This window comes from Choloepus didactylus, chromosome 1 (assembly GCF_015220235.1).
Source record: "Choloepus didactylus isolate mChoDid1 chromosome 1, mChoDid1.pri, whole genome shotgun sequence".
Taxonomy (NCBI): domain Eukaryota; kingdom Metazoa; phylum Chordata; class Mammalia; order Pilosa; family Megalonychidae; genus Choloepus; species Choloepus didactylus.
In genome coordinates, this window is record NC_051307.1 from 153,522,357 (window position 1) to 153,544,364 (window position 22,008).

General features: G+C 36.2%; 1 protein-coding gene and 1 pseudogene across 1 annotated transcript in view; both read left to right on the forward strand.

Moving 5' to 3' along the window:
* XRN1 (5'-3' exoribonuclease 1) overlaps positions 1-22,008 on the forward strand; it is a 174,036-nt gene that overhangs the window by 38,234 nt on the left and 113,794 nt on the right. Inside the window, 4 exon segments of the mRNA XM_037843455.1 lie at positions 16,768-16,937; positions 17,841-17,961; positions 18,058-18,156; positions 21,722-21,825. Of these exon segments, the coding sequence (XP_037699383.1) occupies positions 16,768-16,937; positions 17,841-17,961; positions 18,058-18,156; positions 21,722-21,825 (494 nt within the window).
* LOC119539742 lies at positions 11,514-13,040 on the forward strand (annotated as a pseudogene).

Sequence of the window (22,008 nt, forward strand, 5' to 3'; positions counted from 1 at the left end):
TAGGATTGGTTTTCTGTTCATTTTCTAGCTTCTTCAGTTGATCCATTAGTTCTTTGATTTTGGCTCTTTCTTCCTTTTTAATATATGCGTTTAGTGCTATAAATTTCCCCCTTAGCACTGCTTTTGCTGCATCCCATAGGTTTTGGTATGTTGTGTTCTCATTTTCATTCGTCTCTATATATTTAGCAATTTCTCTTGCTATTTCTTCTTTAACCCACTGATTGTTTAGGAGTGTGTTGTTTAACCTCCAGGTATTTGTGAATTTTCTAAGTCTCTGATGGTTATTGACTTCTAATTGTATTCCATTGTGGTCAGAGAATGTGCTTTGAATAATTTCAATCTTTTTAAATTTATTGAGGCTTGTTTTATGTCCCAGCATATGATCTATTCTGGAGAAAGTTCCATGAGCACTAGAAAAGTATGTGTATCCTGGTGATTTGGGGTGTAATGTCCTGTATATGTCTGTTAAATCTAATTCATTTATCAGATTGTTTAGGTTTTCAATTTCCTTATTGGTCTTCTGTCTGGTTGATCTATCTATAGGAGAGAGTGATGTGTTGAAGTCTCCCACAATTATTGTGGAAACATCAATTGCTTCCTTTAGTTTTGCCAGTGTTTCTCTCATGTATTTTGTGGCACCGTGATTGGGTGCATAGACATTTACGATTGTTATTTCTTCTTGCTGAATTGCCCCTTTTATTAGTACGTAGTGGCCTTCTTTGTCTCTCAAAACATCCCTGCATTTGAAGTCTATTTTATCTGAGATTAATATTGCTACACCTGCTTTCTTTTGGCTGTAGCTTGCATGAAATATTTTTTTCCATCCTTTCACTTTCCGTTTCTTTGTGTCCCTGTGTCTAAGATGAGTCTCTTGTATGCAACATATTGATGGTTCATTTTTTTTATTCCATTCTGCGAATCTATATCTTTTAATTGGGAAGTTTAATCCATTTACATTCAACGTTATAACCGTGAAGGCATTTCTTGAATCGGCCATCTTATCCTTTGGTTTATGTTTGTCATATTTTTCCCCTCTGTCTATTAATTTCCTTTATTGTACCCATACTGAATCTCTTTAGTACTGAACCTTTCTCCAAGTCTCTCTGTCCTTTCTTTGTTTCTCTGTCTGTAGGGCTCCCTTGAGTATCTCCAGTAGGGCAGGTCTCTTGTTAGCAAATTCTCTCAGCATTTGTTTGTCTGTGAAAAATTTAAGCTCTCCCTCAAATTTGAAGGAGAGCTTTGCTGGATAAAGTATTCTTGGCTGGAAATTTTTCTAACTCAGAATTTTAAATATATCGTGCCACTGCCTTCTCACCTCCATGGTGGCTGCTGAGTAGTCACTACTTAGTCTTATGCTGTTTCCTTTGTATATGGTGAATTGCTTTTCTCTTGCTGCTTTCAGAACTTGCTCCTTCTCTTCTGTGTTTGACAGTGTGATCAGTATATGTCTCGGAGTGGGTTTATTTGGATTTATTCTATTTGGAGTTCGCTGAGCATTTATGATTTGTGTATTTATGTTGTTTAGAAGATTTGGGAAGTTTTCCCCAACAATTTCTTTGAATACTCTTCCTAGACCTTTACCCTTTTCTTCCCCTTCTGGGACACCAATGAGTCTTATATTTGTTCGTTTCATATTATCTGTCATATCCCTGAGGTCCATTTCGATTTTTTCAATTTTTTTCCCCATTCTTTCTTTTATGCTTTCATTTTCCATTCTGTCATCTTCCAGGTCACTGATTCGTTGTTCAACTTCCTCTAGTCTTGTACTATGAGTGTCCAGAATCTTTTTAATTTGGTCAACAATTTCTTTAATTTCCATAAGATAATCCATTTTTTTATTTAGTCTTGCAATGTCTTCTTTATGCTCTTCTAGGGTCTTCTTGATTTCCTTTATCTCCCGTACTATGGTCTCATTGTTCATCTTTAGTTCTTTGAGTAGCTGCTCTAGGTGCTGTGTCTCTTCTGGTCTTTTGATTTGGGTGCTTGGGCTTGGGTTATCCATATCGTCTGGTTTTTTCATATGCTTTATAATTTTCTGTTGTTTTTGGCCTCTTGGAATTTGCTGAACTTGATAGGGTTCTTTTAGGATTTGTAGACCAATTGAAGTCCTTATCTCTAATTTATCAGATCTACAGCTTTGTGGAGTACACTTTCTCTAAGTAACCAGCAGGTGGCGTCCACGAGCCACCTGTTCTCCACAAGCCAGTTCTCCCCTACTTAGCCTTTTTGGTGAGTGGGGGAGTGAGTCTTGTGGGGTCCAATTGGTGTACCAAGCTTGCGTGTGTAGTTGGTGTTGCCTGCCCTGTATATGGGGCGTGTTTCTGGGCAGTCAGGGGGGGGGGTGGCTCTAACAATCAAATCTCCCTGGTGATCCTAGAGTTTTAAAGCTGCTGCAATAGTCTAATCCTTCAGTTCAGACCTGCCACAGTTTGTCTCTGCCACTGACCCACAAGTCCTTGGTATTGGCGTATGGCTCCTGAGACTTGCAAGTGGGCCCCTCTTCCAGGCCGTGCACCCCGGGTCCTCTGTTGAGGGATGACTGTGCTATGTCACAGGTGAGTGCCGTCCCCCCAGGGCAGTTCTGGGCTGCTGGGCTGTGTAGGGAGGCTCCCAGTCTGCTGAAATGATGGCTGAATGGGGCTTTGTTAATTCACACTGCTCTACCTTCCCAACTCTGGGGCAGTCAGCTGAGGTTGCAGGGAAGGCTAATGTCCACGCCCAGTTTTGTGGTGTGTGCCTGTTATTTGAAGCACTTCCGTCACACTGGGTTGTCTGGGGCAGTTCTGGGCTATGGGGCTGGCGATGGGCAGGAGTGTTTCCTGTCCACCAGGATGATGGCTGTGAGTGGACACCCCCCTTTTCTTGGGAAGTTGTGGTGTTTAGTGAATTTTCTCAGCCACTGGATTATTGCGTTTTGTCTCAGAGCTCTCCTAGTTCTGCTCTTGACTTGACCTGCCCAAATAGCAAGTCTTTGAAGCTTTCTGTATTGGGCTTCTTAGAGTAATTGTTTTAGAAAAAGAAAAAAGGATTAAAGAAAAAAAAAAAAAAAAAAACGGGCCTTCCTCAGAGATCTAATGGGTTATTGAAATGCTAAGAGACAAAGCAACCAGGGCCATTAAGGAAAGGTCCACAGGGCAGAGAGATCAGCTTTTCTTCGGGATTTGCATATGCGCCTCAGGGCCCTTCCCCTTTCTATGTTCACCAGAACTCCAAAAATCCTCCGCTTTTATTTTGGAGTTTTTCGTGTTGTTTTTTTTCTATGCCTGTCTCCTCTCTGCTGGGCTGGCTGCTCTCAGATTCTCTGGTGTCTGGTCTCAGTCTATCTATGGTTGGAGTTTGAATCAGTAGCCATTATCATGATTTAACACCCATTCTTAGTAGAAACTCTCAGCAAACTGAGAATAGACATAAAATTCCTCAGCGTTTTAGAGGACATCTAAAAGAACGTCAGTAATATACTTAATAGTAAAAGATTGAACATTTTCCCTGTAAAATCAAGAATCGTACAAGAATGTCTATTCTAATCACTACTCTCTAATACTGTACTGGAAGTCCTAGCCAGTGCATTAAGTCAAGCAAAAGAAATGAAAGACACGCAAATTAGAAAAAAAATAAAAGTGCCATTATTTGCAAATGACATTATCTATATAGAATATTCTAAGAAATCTTTTAAAAAGCTACTAGACCTAATAAGTAATTTTACACGGTCACAAATATAAAATCAATATACAAAAATCGTTATTGCCATATACTAGCAACAAACAATAGAAAATACAAATTTTTTAAATTCCACTTAAAATAGCATTAAAAAATAAAAATTCATAGGTATAAATTGAACAGCATGTGCAAGACCTCTACATTAAAACCATAAACATTACTGAGAGAAATTAAAGAAAACCTAAACAAATGGACAGATATACCATGTTTGTGGTGCAAATCTATTATTAAGATGTAAATTCTTCAATATAATCCCAATTGAAATCCCAACAAATTTTTGTGTAGATATTGGAAGTCTGATATTAAACTTTAATAAAATTCCAAAGAACCAGAAACTGTCAAAACAGTCCTGAAAAAGAAGAACAATATTGGAGGACTTACAATGCCTGTCTTCCATTAAACTGCATTAATCAAAGCAGACAGGTGGATCAGTGGAATAGAATAGAATGCAGACATAGATCTGTACTTGTGCAGTTAATTTATTTTCAATTATGGCTCCAGCGTAATTCAATGGGGAAAAGAGAAGCTTTTCAACAAATAGTGCTGTAACAGTTGGTTATAAATGTGGGGTAAAAAAAGAATCTTGAACCATACATCACACCATACACAAGACTTAATTCAAAATGTACCATGGGCCTAAATGTGAAAGCTAAAATTAAAATTTTTTGAAGTAAACATAGAGGAAAATCTCTTTGGGAGTTACCCAGAAATCACTAACAATCGAAGAAAAGAATTGGGAAAATACATTTCATCAAAATAAACAACTTATTCTCATGAGAAGATGCATTTTAAAAATGAATAGGGGGAGAACCTAAGATGGCAGCTAGGAGAAACAGGACAAAAAAACACCTATGTGAAAAATACTAGAGAGAAGCCAGAAAGTGACCCAGAACACCAGTTCCAGTGAAGCACCAGCTGGACAAGGTCTGCTGAATCCACAGGGACCATGCACTTGGTGAAACCGGGAGTCTGTGTTCTGAAACGAGTGAGTAAGCCTGCTGAATGTCCGGCAGCCACGCTGCGATATGGGAAAACTATGGATTGGCGTTTGGAGGTGGACAAGTTCTTTTTTAAAAAACCCAAATGTGGCTGGCAGTGAGAACAGGCTGTGTGAACACCTCAATATCCGGTGTGGAAGATAGCTTTTCGCATACCCACTGCTAATTGTCTCAGAGTGAGGAAGGCAGAGGTGGGCCAAAAGGGGAAAATAACCACGCCCCTTGTAGCCATCTTCCTGGCAGCCTGGGAATGCTCCTGCCCGGAGCTGGAGCCACAGCCCAGAGCCGTGCCAAAAAACCCATTGTGATAGGAAGTGTTTACAGCAATACACGCACACACCCACACTACCGGGCGTGGACAGTAGCCTTTCGTGCACCCACAGCTAATTGTCCCGGAGCTGGGAAGGCAGAGCTGTGCAAAAAGGGAGAAATTAACACGGCCCGTTCAGCCATCCTTACAGCAGGCTGGGAAGGCCCTACACAGCCTGGTGGCCCAGAACTTCCCTTGAGGGATGGCACGCACTTGTAACGTAGCACAGCATTCCCTCAGCAGAGGCTTTAGAAGGCATGGCTTGGAAGAGGGACCCACTCAGAAATCCCAGGGACCATGCACCAATACCAAGGACTTGTGGGTCAGGGGCAGAGACAATCTGTGGCAAGACTGAAATGAAGGTTTAGACTCTTGCAACAGCTTTAAATCTCTAGGAACACCTAGGAGGTTTGATTATTAAAGCTGCCCTGCCTCTCTAACCGCTTAGACATGCCCCACATTCAGGGCGGACAGCACCAACAACACACCCAAACTTGGTGCACCAGTTGTACCCCACAAGAATCAGACCCGCACACACCACAAAGACAAAGCTGGGAAGAACTGACTTAAGGGGAATAGGTGACTTGCGGACACCATCTGCTGGTTAGTTAGAGAAAGTATATGCTAACAAGCTGTGGATCTGACAAATTAGAGATAAGTCTGTGAGTAGTCCTACATATCCTAAAAGAACCTGATCAAGTAAAGCAAATCCCAAGAGGCCAAAAACAACAGAAAAATTTTAAAGCATATGAAAAAACCAGATGATACGGATAACCCAAACCCAAACACCCAAATCAAAAGATCAGAGGAGACACAGTACTTGCAGCAATTAATCAAAGAACTAAAGACAAACAGTGAGAGCATGGCACAGGATATAAAGGACATGAAGAAGACTCTAGAAGAGCATAAAGAAGAAATTGCAAAAATAAATAAAAAAAAAATAGATGATCTTATGGAAATAAAAGAAACTGTTGACCAAATTAAAAAGATTCTGGATATTCCTAGTACAAGACTAGAGGAAGTTGAACAATGAATCAGCGACCTTGAGGACCACAGAATGGAAAATAAAAGAACAAAAGAAAGAATGGGGAAAAAAAATAAAAAAAAATAGAAATGGACCTCAGGGATATGATAGATAAAATAAAATGTACAAATATAAGATTCTTTGGTGTCCCAGAAGGGGAAGAGAAGGGTAAAGGTCTAGCGAGAGTATTAAAAGAAATTGTTGGAGAAAACTTCCCAAATCTTCTACACAATAGAATTACACAAAGTGTAAATGCCCAGCGAACTCCAAATAGAATAAATCCAAATAAACCCACTCCAAGACATATTCTGATCAGACTGTCAAATACTAAAGAGAAGGAGCAAGTTCTGAAAGCAGCAAGAGAAAAGCAATTCACCACATACAAAGTAAACAACATAAGACTAAGTAGTGACTACTCAGTGGCCACCGTGGAGGCAAGAAGGCAGTGGCATGACATATTTAAAATTCTGAGAGAGAAAAATTTCCAACCAAGAATACTTTATCCAGCAAGGCTCTCCTTCAAATTTGAGGGAGAGCTTAAATTTTTCACAGACAAACAAATGCTGAGAGATTTTGCTAATAAAACTCCTGCCCTAATTCAGATACTAAAGGGAGCCCTACACACAGAGAAACAAAGAAAGGAGAGCGAGATATAGAGAAAGGTTCAGTACTAAAGAGTTTCAGTATTGGTTCATTAAATGACAATAAGAAATAGAGGGGAAAAAATATACCTGACAAACATAAACCAAAGGATAGGATGGCTGATTCAAGAAATGCCTTCACAGTAATAATGCTGAATGTAAATGGATTAAGCTCCCCAGTTAAAAGATACAGATTGGCAGAATGGATCAAAAAATATGAACCATCAATGTGTTGCATGCAGGAGACTCATTGTAGACACTGGGACACAAAAAATTGAAAGAGAAAGGATGGAAAAAATATTTCTTGCAAGCTACAGCCAAAAGGAAGCAGGAGTAGCAATATTAATCTCAGATAAAATAGGCTTTAAATGCAAGGATGTTATGAGAGACAAAGAAAGCCACTAAATACAAATGAAAGGGGCAATTCAACAAGAAGAAATAACAATCATAAATGTTTATGCATCCAATCATGGTGCCACAAAATACGTGAGACAAACACTGGTAAAACTAAAGGAAGCAATGGATGTTTCCACAATAATTGTGGGAGACTTCAATACATCACTCTCTCCTATAGATAGATCAACCAGACAGAAGACCAATAAGGAAATTGAAAACCTAAACCATCTGATAAATGAATTGGATTTAGCAGACATATATAGAACATTACATCCCAAATCACCAGGATACACAATTCTTCTCTAGTGATCATGGAACTTTCTCCAGAATAGACCATAGGCTGGAACATAAAACGAGCCTCAATAAATTAAAAAAAAAATTGAAATTTTTCGAAGCTCATTCTCTGACCACAATGGAATACAATTAGAAGTCAGTAACCATTGGAGACTTAGAAAATTCACAAACACCTGGAGGTTAAAAATGAGGGGGAGGTGGAAACATGCCCGGATAATCAGAAGCTGAGGGACTTCATCACCAGTAGATCAGTCCTGTAAGAAGTGCTAAAGGGAGTTGTGCAGGCTGAAAGGGACACTAAACAACTGACTGAAACCACATGAAGAAATAAAGATTTCCAGTAAAGATCACATGGTAAATATAAATACCAATACTACTGTATTTTTGATTTGTAACTCCACTATTTACTTCGTACAGGATTTAAAATACATCAAGTTTAATGATAAATCAGTGCTTTTGGACTCAATGTAAAATATGTAATTTTTGACAAGAACTACATAAAGATGGGGGAATGGAAAGTATAGAGACATAGTTTATGTGTCCTATTGAAGTTAAGTTGGTATCAAAGAAAACAAGATTGTTGTAGATTTAGGATGTTAAATTTAAGCCCCATTGTAAACACAAAGTATCAGAGAATATGATCATAGAGATGAAGAGTATGGGTTACAAGAAGTGGGGGAAAGGGCAATGGGGAGTTAATAAGAAATGAATATAGGGTTTCTGTTTGGGGTGAAGGGAAATTTCTAGTAATGGATGGTAGGAAGGTGATGGCATTGCAACATTGTGAATGTGATTAATCTCACTAAATGGAATGCTTGGGAGGGGTTGGAATGGGAAGATTTATGCTGTGTATATGTTTCCACAATTGAAAAAATGAGACAGTCAAAATAGATAATGACAATTAAATGCCATAGATAATCCTGGATGAGATCTAAGAATAGAGGAGAAAAGGCTCAAAAGGACACAATTGGGACATAAGGAAAAAAATGAAATATACAATGTAAGCTTTATATCAATGTTAAATTTCTTGAACTTCTTAACTACATTTAATGTGATTACATAAATGAATATTCTTATTTATAGGAAATGTATATGTGAATTATATTATTTGTTCAAGGATGTGTGCAACTTGCTCTCATATGTTCAGAAGACAGCAATAGATGATGGATGATAGGGAGGGAGGGAGGGTCGGAGGGAAAGAAAGAAATGGTAAAGTGACAAATATGGAAGGGGGTTGGAGTATACTGGAGTTCTGTGTATGGGGTTTGTATTATTTTTGCAACTGTCCTGTAAATTTCAAGTTATTTCAAAATAAAAAGCAAAAAAAGAAAAAAAAGATTGATGGCAAAAAAAAAAAATGAATAGGGAAAAGGCCTCAATCAGGATGTCAGAGTGAGACACTTCAGGGCTCTGTCTCACCATAGAAGCTTTGAACAATCAACAAGAACTGGCAGAAACATCTCTCTCAAAGCTCCAGAAAACTGTTACAAGGGCTGCAGTAACAGGGAAAGTGCCAAATCAAGAAAAGGGCTACTTAAAACCTGTAGGCTCTCCTAATGCCCTGACTGGCCTCTGCCACCCCTCAATGGCTTGATATGGAGCCAGATCTCACTTCCAGTTTGTGGGTCCCTGGTTCTGGTTACTCTTGTGCACATACTGAGAGAATGTACCATCGCAGATATTGCCCTGAAGATGGAAGGAAGTTCAGAGAGCTCTTCTACAAAATGCTGTGGAGAGCAGTCAAGTTGTGCTACCTGGGGCAAGGGATTGCTGGCTCTGGGACATATAGTGCAGTGCCCCAGACAGAGAAGAAATAGGGCCCAGGGAAGAAGGGACATTTGTATCCATGTAAAGGGGAATTCCTAGGGCCACATGTGTATGCTCAGAACAAGAGGCGCATAAGCAGAAGGGATCATGGAAGCCCCTAGACTTTGGCCTGAACTACTCTCTAAATTCACTGTATGTATTATCTCTGGATATCAGCACTAACACAGTTCAATCTGCAAAGACTTGAAAAGGTTTTTCCCTCCTTCTTTCTTTCTTTCTTTTTTTTTGGGGGGGGTTATACTGCCGAAGGAACAGACACCTCGGAGACTAAATTCCAGCAATAACACAATAAAATAAAAAAAATGTCCAGGTTTCAGTAAAGATTACAAAGCATTTAAAAAAATAAGAAGCAATGGCCCAGGCAAAGAAGATTAAAGCTTTAGAAACCGTGAATGAGGAGAACCATCCCTGGGACATACTAAACAAAGACTTTTTTTAAAATGGTGCTCAATATGCTCAAAGAGCCAAAGAAAAATGCGGACAAAGAACTAAAGGAAATAGAGAAAACAAGAAAAGAACCCAAAGAGAATATCAGTTAAGATAAGATTTTTGTCGATTTTTCAACGCTTTCTAAATATAGGATCATGTCATCTGCAAATAGTGGAAATTTGACTTCTTCCTTCACAATTTGGATATCTTTTATTTCTTTTTCTTGTCTGACTGCTCTAGCTAGTATTTCTAGTACCATGTTGGTTAACAGTGGTGATGTTGGGTATTCTTGTCTTGTTCCAGATCCTAGAGGGAAAGCTTTCAGTCTTTCACCATTGAGTATGATGTTAGCTGTGGGATTTTCATATATGCCCCTTATCATGTTGAGGAAGTTTCCTTTTAGTCCTGTTTTTCTAAGTGGTTTTATCAAGAAAGGATGCCAGATTTAGTCAAATGCCTTTTCTGCATTAATGGAGCAGTTCATGCAATTTTTTTCCCTTCATTTTGTTAATGTGGTGTGTAACATTAGTTGGTTTTCTTATATTGAACTACCCTTGTGTACCCGGGATAAAGCTCACTTGATTTTGGTGTATAATTCTTTTAATGTGTGTTGAATTCAATTTTCAAGTATTTTTGTTAAGGATTTTTCCCTCTATATTCATTAGAGAAATTGTTTTGTAATTTTCTTTTCTTGTAGTATCTTAATGTGACTTTGGTATTAGTGTGATGTTGACTTCACAGACTGAGTTAGGTAGTGTTCCCTCCTCTTCCATTTTTTAGAAGATTTTTAGCAGAATTGGTATTAATTCTTCTTGGAATGATTGGTAGAATTCACCTGTGAAGCCATCTAGTCCTGGAATTTTCTTTGTTGGGTGGTTTTTGACACTGATTCGATCTCTACACTTGTAATTGGTCTTTTAAAGTCTTCTCTTACTTGTAGAGTCTTTGTTGGTTGTTCGAGTGTTTCTAGGCTTTTGTCCATATCATCTAGGTTGTCTAATTTGTTGGCATACAGTTGTTCATAATATCCTTTTACAATTCTTTTCGTTTCTGTGGAATCTCATTTCTCATTTTATTTATTTGTGTGTCCTGTCTTTTTTTGTTAGTCTGTCTAATGAATGGTTTGTCAGTTTCATTGATCTTTTCAAAGAACCAACTTTGGGTTTTATTAATTCTATTGTTTTTTTTTTTTTAATTCTGAATTTCATATATTTCTGCTTGAATCTTTGTTATTTCTTTCCTTCTCCTTGCTTTGGGATTAGTTTACTGTACTTTTTTCTATTTCCTCTATGTGTGCAATTAGGTCTTTGATTTTAGCTCTTCTTTTTTAATTTAAGCCTTTAGGGCTATACATTTCTCTCTCAACACTACCTTCGCTGCATCCCATAAGTTTTGATATGTTGTGTTCTCATTTTCATTTGTCTTAAGATATTTACTGATTTTCCTTGCAGTTTCTTCTTTGATCCACTGATTGTTTAAGAGTGTGTTATTTAACTTCCATATATATGTTGATTTTCCTGTTCTCCAGTATTATGTCTTACTCCACTATCTTTTCCAGACTTTTCTATTTCCAGTCTCTTTCTACCACTTCTTCTGTAAATGATTTGAAAGTGGCATAGAGAATTGGGTTAAAAGTCTAGGAGGGTTTTTCTATAGACCAACAATGAACACTCCAAAAAGGAAATTGAGAAAATTTATTTATATTAGTAACAAAGAATAAAATAAGAATAAAATAGGAATTCATTTAATGAAGATCATAAAGGACTTGAACACAGAAAACTAAAAATCATTACTGAAAGAAATTAAAGAAGACCTAAATAAATGGAATTATATTCATGCTTATAGATTAGAAGACATAATAGTGTGAAGATGTCAGTACTAACCAAAGCAGTTTATGGATTTGACACAATCCCATTCAGAATTCCAACAGCCATTTTCATGAACTGGAAAAGTTAATCATTAAATTCATTGAATTCATATGAAGGGACCCCCTGAATAATAAGTTCTGAAACTTATTACAAAACTACAGTAATCAAAACTGTATGGCTGGGTCACTGGTGGTGGTGTGGTGGCAGTGGCTGTGTGGCCGCAGCTCCTGTCCCCACCTGCCTGGTGCGGGAAGCCGCCTTGCAACACCCAGGGTTGGCTTGGGTGCGATGGACTGCTGTGCCCTCCTCTCATGTCAACCTGGTGCTGAATCTTGAACCTATGAAATCACATCTGCAAAAAGGATCCTGATTGAGTCAGTGCTTTACATGACTACTCAGTGTTCTCTAGAAAGCTGAGATATGCCCGCTGTTGAGAGTGAAGCCATAGTAAAAACCAAAGTCCGCCTTGAAGAATTACCTAAGGCCCACAGTGATCTAACGTGAAAGAAAAAAATGGAAGAAAAAGATTGCCAAATCTGGAGAAAACCTCTCACCTGACACCTTTAGAAGCAATCTGCAGAATGTTAAAGAAACTTAAAGTGATGATGGAAGTGTTCCTGACACTAATAATCCAGAGAAGAGCCTGCAAGTCACTAAAAACAAACTCAGGAATATGCAGTCATTAACTGAAAATCCAAATGATGCTGTTAATATAGGGGAAGACAAGCAAGGAAAGACAAGTAAAAAGGTTATAAAAGCAGTGTTCCAGGTGACTGCACAAGGAATGGAAATGGAAACTCCTGAGAGGAAGGTGGGTGCTGCAGATCAGAAAACAAGCACCAAGTCGCAGCTGGGGCTTGCTCATCAGAAAAGTGAAAAGGCAAATGACAGGAGAGAAAATAATGACTCAGATGAGGAAGGAGAATTGATACAAATATACCAGCTCTAAGTAGCTGAAGAAATGGCAAAGGAGATTAAAAAGAAAATAAGAAAGAAACTGAAAGAACAGTTGACTTTCTCTCCCTCAGATTCTTCATTGCATGATGACACATTGAGTGGTGAAAAAAGAAAAAAGAAAGGTCCAGTCCTGTCTAAAGCTGAAGTAAGGTACTTTATATGATAAATATAAAATGTCCACTTAAAAACGCACTCAGTATTCTTTTCAACTCTAGAGCAAAACCTGTAATTTAGCAAAGAATATTCTTAGTCTTTCATTTGGAGACATTGCCTGCTAACATTTTGTGTAGCCCTTACCATGTGCTAAATCCCTTCTAAGAGTTGACTTATGTATCCCTATAATAACCCTGACAGGTATGTAATGTTACTTCCCTGTTGTCTACCTGGAGGAAGCAGTTCTAGGAAGATTCTGAGCCAAAGCTTTGATAGTCCCACTACAGCTCTGCCTTGAACTACTGAACCTATGTCTACTTTAAAAATAGTACTACTTCCCCATTTTTGAGTTACAAATATCTGTTTTTCTTTACAAAACACTGCTTTTTAAACTATTTTCCTTATTATGAAAATAACATTTGCTCGTTGAAGAAGGTACAGATACACAGAAGGAAATAAAAGGTGCTGCTAATCCAGCCAGCCAAAGACAATCACAGTTAGCAATCTGGAATTCTAGTCCTTTTCTCTGCTTACATATGATGAGGGTTTCTGTGAGTATATTCATCTTTATATGTCTTTCTTTGGGGAAAACAATAAAGAATCACTTTTTAACTGCCAAAAAAAAAAAACCAGCCAACCAACCAACAAACAAAAAACCTGTATAGTATTGATACAAGGCCAGACATTGACCGGTGGAATATAATTGAGAGCACAAAAATGAACCCACATATCTATTGCCAGTTGATTTTTGATAGGGGAGCCAAGTCCACTCAATGGGGAAAGAATAGTCTCTTCAACAAATGATGCTGGGAAAACTGGGTATCTATGCAAAAGAATGAAATGGACCCCTACCTCGTACCATATACAAAAATTAACTCAAAATGTCTCAACGACCTAAATATAAGAGCTAAAACTATAAAACTCCTGGAAGAAAATATAAGGAAATATGTTCAGTGTCTTGTACTATGGAATGGATTCTTAGACTTTACACCAAAAGCACAAGCAACAAAAGAAAAAAATTAATGGTACTTCATCAAAATTTAAAACTTTTGTGAATCAAAAGATATTATCAAGAAAGTAAAGAGATTACCTAGAGAATGGGGGAAAATATTTGGAATCTTAGATCTGATAAGGGTTCAACATCCAGTATCTATAAAGAATTGCTGCACCTCAACAAGAAAAAGACAGCCAATCTAATTAGAAACGCACAAAGGACTTGAATAGAAATTTCTCCAAAGAAGATATACAAATGGCCAAAAAGCACATGAAAAGATACCCAGTATCATTAGCCATTGTGAAAATGCAAATCAAAACCACAGTGAGATACCAACCTCACACCCAGTAGAATGGCTATTACTTTAAAAATAGGAAATAACAAGTGCTGGTGAAGATATAGAGAAATAGGAACCCTAGTACATTGTTGGAGGGAGTATAAAATGGTGTAGCTGCTGTGGAAAACAGTTTGCCAGTTCCTCAAAAAGTTAAACATAGAACTACCAAATGACCCAGCAAACCTACTTCTAGGTATATACCCAAAAGAATTGAAAGCAGGGAGTCAGATATTTGTATATCTGTTCACAATATTGTATTCACAATAACCAAAAGGTGAAAGCAACAAAATGTCCATCAGCAGATGAATGGTATTGGGAATTGAATTATATCTCCCACAAAAAGCATGTTCAGGTCCCAAGCCCTGGTCCTGTGGGTGTGAATCTCTTTGTAAACTGGACCTTTGAATATGTTATTAGTTATAGTGCACCCAGACTGAATTAGGGTGGACCTTAATCCTATATGGCTGAAGTCCTTATAAGCAAAGAAAGTTGGACGTGGAGAGAAGAACCCACGGGAAGCAACCAGTAGCTGGAAGTTAACGGAACACAGAAGAAAAAGGAAAATACACCACGTGTGCATTGCCATGTGATTGAAAAGCCAAGGAGCCCCAAAGATTGCCAGCCAGCCAGAAGATATGGACCCTGGAGGAATGCTCTATACTATTTTTGCAACTTTTTTGAATCCTAAATTATTTCTATAAAAAGGCTAGGAGGGCGGCCGACACCATTTATTCAGCATAATGTCCTATCATTGGCAACATTCTTCAGTGGGGTGTACAGTTCAGGGAAAAGAGTGAGAAGATGTCTTCATTAAGCAAATAATGGTTGGATATCTCCTCTGTGCGGGGATAAAGGCTGTGTGCATATGTGATGTTGTAGTTAGAACATACATGTGTACTTTTTTCCTAACTATACAAATACGTTTATGCACTTCTTTTTTTTCCCTAGAATCTTCTGGTATTTGTTATGAAATTAATTGGTTTCGGTTTTCTTTAATTCATATGGTGAAAGGTTTTATGTGTAGGATAGTGTGGATTTGTTATTGTTGTCATCATCATGTAGGTGGATGTGTGTATTTAAATACTTTACTCCATATGTGCTGTCTTGGACATTGACTTATTTATTTTGCTTTGCTTTAGTTATTACCTTTTTTTCTGAGATAAGGAATATTAAGAGCCTTTTTGTGTCCTGCTATGATTATAGAAACATAAATAACATATCCTTAGAAAGTTTTTTTGTTGTTGTTTTGTTTTTTTGTTTTCTTTTAAAACATGGGATCATATGTAGATATTGTTCTACAGCTTTTCCTCACTTAGTAATAAAAATATCGTGAGCATCCCTCCAGGTCAGTAGATAGAAGTTTAATCCATTCTTTAACAGCAGCATAATATTTCATAGTATGAATATAACATAATTTATTCAACCATTACCCTGATGTATATTCAGACTACTTCATATTTTTTTGTCACTGTACACAGTTTTGTGATAAAAGTTCTTGCATGTTTATGTGTTCTTTTTGTTTGTTCATTTGTACATTATTATGTATTGGAGCTTTTATTTTTATTAGATAGATTCCCAAAAGCGGGACTGCTAGGTCAACAGGAATGAATATTACCAGATTATTTTTCAAAAGGATTAGCCTAATTCACATCAGCAAGTTTGATTCCCCACTTCTCTGTTTCTTCTCCATTGGTGGATATTATTACTCTATTTAATTTTGACCATTCTATTTATGAGGAAGAATGCCATTTTTATTATGTGTATGCATATTTTCCTGACCCCTAATTTGAGTAGGTTTTTGTATGTGTGCTAGACCCTACCTGTTTATATCCTCTCCACCATTTTTATTTCTTTTTTTCTTTTTGAATGATAGAAGCTTTTTGAATATTATAGATATTCCTTTCCAGTGTCTCTTGATTTGTTTATGGTATCTTCTGTCAGATAAATTTTCTTTCAGGTAAAAATGTTAGGTTTTTGTTTTTGTTTTTGTTTTTTCTGTCTTGCTTAAATAGTTCATCATTCCAAATTATCAATAATCTCCTAGATTTTCTTCTAATAATTTTATTGTCTTATTCCTTTGATACTTGTTTTTGTATATGGTATGAATTTGGGAAGTGTAAGTACTTTTTTCCAGATGGATAGCTAGTTATGACAACACCATTATTTAAATAGAACATCAGAAACACTTATGTGTTTGCCATAGATTTGGATCTGTTGTTGGACTTCATTCTGTTCTTTTTGTCTGTAGATTTTTTTCTATTGCCAGTACTAAAGTGTTTGGATTATAGTAGCTTTATAAAAAGTGATAGTATCTGGTAAGACACATGCCCAATCATTTTTTGCTGTTCACACATTCATTCTTACATGTGAACAATAACATCATTTTGACCAAGTTAGTAAAAAAATTTTAACCATTGAGATTTTGATTGGAATTATAATCAAGTATAAGTTAATTTGGAAAGATGGAGAGTTTATACCATTGCATATTTTGTAAAATAATTGATTACTGCTCTGTAAATTATGATAATGATAAATTTACATTTAAAATTTGGTTCTCTGTTGCTGTTCTTATCCACATTAGTGATTATTGTTGGAGTAGCTTAGAAGAATTTGCAGCAGCAGCAATTTTCTAGGGCCTTTTGAAACAAATTAATACATCAGTTTTTCAAATAATGAAATGGAAAAGAGTTTTAACCATTAAGATTTTGTTTTTCAAGAATACAAGCAGTGGTTCTGTATGCTGAGAGAATAGAGATTCATTTTGTATGTTGAGATACAGAACTTGTATGCATTTACATCCTTTCTTCAATGTTTACATTCAGAAGCGATTGTTGGAAGCCATGGAGTCATGTAACCACTCCCTCAATAAAGAAGAGAGGAAAAGAAATCAACATAGTGAATGCCTAATGTGTTGGTATGATAGAGGCATAGAGTTCACCTACCCCTCTCCATGGCCAGAAAAGTTCCCTGCTATAGAACAGTGTTGTGCAAGGTAATGTTATTTGGTAATTTTCCAGCAGCAACAGAAGAGACAAAAAAAAAAAAAAAAAAAAATTGTTTTTGAATATCCATTTGGAGAATTAACAAATAGTTTATAGCAGTTATAGTCAATTGATAATTGAGTTACATCTAATTTGCCGAGAATCACAGCATCTCCCTCTTCTTGTTTCTAGTTTTCCGCTTTGATCAGATTCTTTTTATTTTTCCTTCTTCTGTAAAAATTGTTATTTTTTTCTCCCCAGTGTTGTCTTCCTCAAAAGGATGTATGAATTTTTGTTTCTGTTGTGTCTCTGCTACCAGTATTATTTGACATGCTTATGACTTTGCCTCTTATCACCCCTAACCACCCAACTAGAAGAAGAAAAAAAGAAAGAAAAGAGCTTTTTCATTTTCTTTCTTTTTCTCATTGAAGTGTCTCCCTTGTTTTTTTCCTCTTCTCTCATCCTCCCTGCAAATAATCTTCCCAGATGGGAATTGGAATACAGATAAAGTGAACATCTATCAGTTAATCATTTTTCCTCTTGTGAAAGCAAAGAGAAAGATGAAATAGGTATTGTAAAATGTTCACATTCCATTTTGGGTTTTGGAACATGGAGGATGTGGAAATTTGTGTTATCCTTTATGCTTTCCTTTATTTAAAGAATTAATTGTATATAGTTTTGTTTTAAATTAATGGGAAAACCTCTACTCAGTAATTTACAGACATGGTTGTATCTGGATTAATAACAGGGAAGCTGGGTTTTCCTGCTCTATATTTTCTTTGTCTTAAAGAGGCATTTTCATTCCTTTCTTCAAAAGCAAAGATGACTCTTGCAAAATATACAAGAGAAAGCTGAAAAACTGTGATTGTATGTAATGAATGTGTTTTAAACTAAATACCTTGATTTATTTCTAGGTACAAAATAATATCTTTAGATGCTTGGCATATAGACATAAACAAGAACAAAATATCCAGGGTTGACCAGAAGGCATTATATTTCTGTGGATTTCCTACTCTGAAACACATCAAACACAAAGTCAGTGACCACTTAGTTCTGAATGTTTTCACTTTATTGATTGTGAAGTGATTATGGAAAAAGACTTAAAATTAAATTCTTTGAATTCTTTTATAGTTTTTTTTGAAGAAAAGTGGGGTACAAGTGTTCCAGCAAAGCAGTCGTGGAGAAAACATGATGTTGGAAATCTTAATGAATGCAGAATCTGATGAACTTGTAAGTGTTTTATTTATTATTCATTTAGTAGGTGCTTCCTGTGCATAAAAGTGTGCTAGGTGTTGAGGTGTTTACCAAAGAAGTATAATATATTGTAACTCCAGAAGTTCTCGGTCTGAATAGGGATAAAGTAGAGAAACATTTATGCCAATCAGATAACAGTTCAAGGACATTTATGATTGTCACACAATGAGCAAAAATAATGTTCCAGGTATTTTAAAAGGAGAGCTCTGCAAACTAAAGGTTTAAGTACAGACTTATAGATGAGAAAAGGCTTGAGTGGGGCACTAAAGAACAGGTTAGGACAAAGAAGAGAGAAGGAGAGGAAAGGCATTCTAGTTGTAAGGAATAGCATGAGTTGGGAATTGTAATAAAAAAATAAAAGTGATACATTTCTTATTCTTTTTAACTTCTTTGTCTGAAATATTTCTTAATACTTTTTTTTAGAAAAAAAAATGTGATGTATTTGAGGAGAAGGAGTAGGTAAACCTGACAGAAACAGGTTGTGCTGGGAAATATTAGCCGATAAGTTTGAAGTAACAAACTGAGGCCAGATATGGAATACCTCAAATACCAAATTAAGGAGTTTGGACTTTTTTTTTTCCATGGCTGTTATCTTGAGATCGGTGTTTTCATAAAGATTAATTTGGTGGCCATATGATAAACTAAATTGCATAAAGAGAAATGAAAGAAAATGGAAAAGGCTGCAAGGTCAGGGATTTGGTTGTTGAAGTGTTAACGTGATAAGGATATAAACTGTGGAAGTGGCAATAGATATAGATGAACAAGCCCAAGAAATAAATGACAAGTTTCATCTTTTGTTCAAATGTAAGGAATGAAAAGAGTGGGAAAATTTTAACATGGCTCTGTGATATCCAGGCTAATTAATAGAAAACAATTGCTGTTTATTGGAATAGAAAAGTTGGAGTGGGGGAGGCTCTGGTTTGGTGGGAGTAATGATAAATAATGGTGGAATTTTAAGATGGTAGTAGGATATTCAATTGGAGCTGCCTTGCCAGCCTTTCCAACCAGGGTTCTTTCCGCACAACATTTAAGTCCTAATGCCCTAAGTCATCCATTGTATGTAATGAATTAATTTATATCCTGTATATCTAGAACTAGTAATGAAATGATACCAGTTTTGTACCGTCCTTAGGAGAATTGAGAACATAGTCAAATCATTTTTTTGTGTTTTGTGGTTCAGTTGAAGAGCATCAATTGAGAAAGACGACTTACAGACAGTTTAATACCTTAGAGCTTGGAGAGAGACAGGGAATTAAGAGTCATCAACAGGGAAGTAGTGTCTATGTCATTAGGGCTCATTTCCCAGAAGAAAAGGGGCACTAAGGGTTCAAGTTATCAGCATGAAGAAATAACCACAGTTATTGAAGGTGGAAAAAGAGCCCGTAAAGGAGACATAGTGGTCAGAGAGGTAAGAGAGAATGATTCCCAAGCTGAAATAGTATTGTAGAAACGTGAAGCAGGGGCTATACACTGCACACAGTTCAAGGAAAATAAAAAGTAAAATAAAAGTTTGTGAATTTTTCCCTTAGGGCATCATTGTTGGCCTTTGAGGATTCCATTCCAGTAAAATTGTGGGGGCAGAAGTCCAATTCCTAAGGACTAGACTGGGACTAGTGAGATGGACAGTAGAGGTGATGGTATTGAGCCCTTGGTTAAAAAATTTGTCTTGAGAAGAAGACTAGAAACATGACTGTAGATAGAGAAGAGGCAGGTCTTCATACAAAATCCATATAAAATAAGGAAAGTAGAGCTACTGGAGAAAGGAGGTCTTAAAGGCACTGAAGAGGGAAGAGATGTTTGTGATAGCAAAACCCCACGTGGGGTTACAAGGCATTTCATCTAGGGCTTAAAGAAAGGGATTCATCTGGGAAAGTAGGACAACTTTTTCTTGAAAAACTAAGGGAAAAGGTGGGAGAATGAAATTAGAAATAGATGTATGGAAGGGAAAAGGATAAGTGAAGGAACTTAGTTCTGATCCTGAAACTTATTTATCAAAATAGGTATTCCATTGTTTTGGGTGTTAACATTAAGAAATGTCTAAATATCAAAAAGTTACCCAAAAATCTAAAAATAGTTATCTGTAATTGTTAATTATTTTTAAATAATGATTTAAAATGGTGAACTGAAAAAAGTGAATGAAAATTTGTATTTAAACTTCAGTTTCTACCACAAATTTATTTTTTAACCTATATGTATAAATTGTATCAGATAATGCACATTCCTTTAAAACTAGAACTTCATTAAAGATATAATTTCATACCAAATATCTGTATATAACATTTTATAGATTACAGAAGTTTCTGTGTATATCATCTTATTTTTTCCTCAAATTAACATTATAAAGTATATGTATTCCTTCTTCTCATAAGAGAAAACTGATATGCCGTGAGATTAAATTATTTGCTCAAGATTCTACAGCTAGGAGGTAGAACCCAAATTTAGACCCATGTCTCCTACTGAAGTCTAATGTACTTTTCTTTATACCAGTCACAAACTAAAATGGGATCGGAATTCTTAGATTCTGCTTTAAAATATTTGATTATTTGATATGAAACAAGTGGCCCCTTTCTAGATATTTCTGCTGTTCTTTTTACTTTTCTCAATTTTCATGAGAAAAATAAACCATGTAATTATGATTCTAATTAGTGGAATTATAGAATTTTAGACTGGATTTGATTTTGTAAATAAGGCAATTAACTCATTAATTTTACAAATTAAGAAGCATAAATGGAGGTTGGTAAGGTGACTGCTAGTTAGACCTAGCTAGATTCTAGGCAGAACTAAGAATCTAGATTTCTTGCTGAACATTATTTCTGCTAATACTGGCTATTTATGTGGATAGTAATAGATTATAGGTCAGTGCAATTCTGTTTGATTTTATTGAAACCAGCTTCTCTCACCAAGTAATTTCATTCAGGATCAAAATCATTGGCCACTCTTTGCTAATAACTGTCAGTGCTTTTGAGAAAATGAGAAGCAGGGAAGCTTTCTGGTGTTGATACTGGGAGTGTTTTTCTAATGAGAAAAGATTGGCAGAGGGGAAAGTCAACTTGGGAAAAGAAGGAAAAGGAAATACTAATAGAAATGATAACAATAGTAATGATAATAATAGCTAAAATGTATTGAGTGCTTATTATTTACAAGACAGTATCCTAGGTGCCTTTCACAGGCCCATAATAAATTAAAGGGTGAAGATGAAAAGAACAGAAATCCTAGAATTTATACCAGAAGAAAAAAGAGTTAGCATTAAAGGTGCACTTTAGAAGAGAAATTAAGAAAACTAACTGAATTCGAGTAAGTGGAGTAAGTTGGAGGGAGAAGAGCAAGTATTGTTGAGTATAACGGAATGAGTGGGCAGTTTCTTTCTAGCATAAAATTTTAAAGTCTTGTTATTTTATGTGTTATAATTTGTAATATGAGGTTCTTATAGATTTTACAGCACGTATAAACACTTTAGTCAGTTTTGAATTACTTAATTTTGTTTTGTAAAGTTTTCTCCTAGACCTGAAAAATGAATGAACTTTTCTGCTTTTACTTTAAGAGTATAGAAAATATAGCTTCAGCAGTGCTTGGAAAGTCTGTCTTTGTTAATTGGCCTCACCTTGAAGAAGCTAGAGTTGTGGCTGTATCAGATGGAGAAACTAAGTAAGTTTTGATTTACAATTTTTGTTTTAACTTACACTTATTTTGCTCCATTGCTTTTATTGATTCATTTCTTGATGATAATATTGTAAAAACATTTACATTCTATAGTGAAAATGAAAGTTCTGTAATCACACCACTCAAAATTTAACCATTATTGACAGTTTATTGTACATCCCTTGAGCT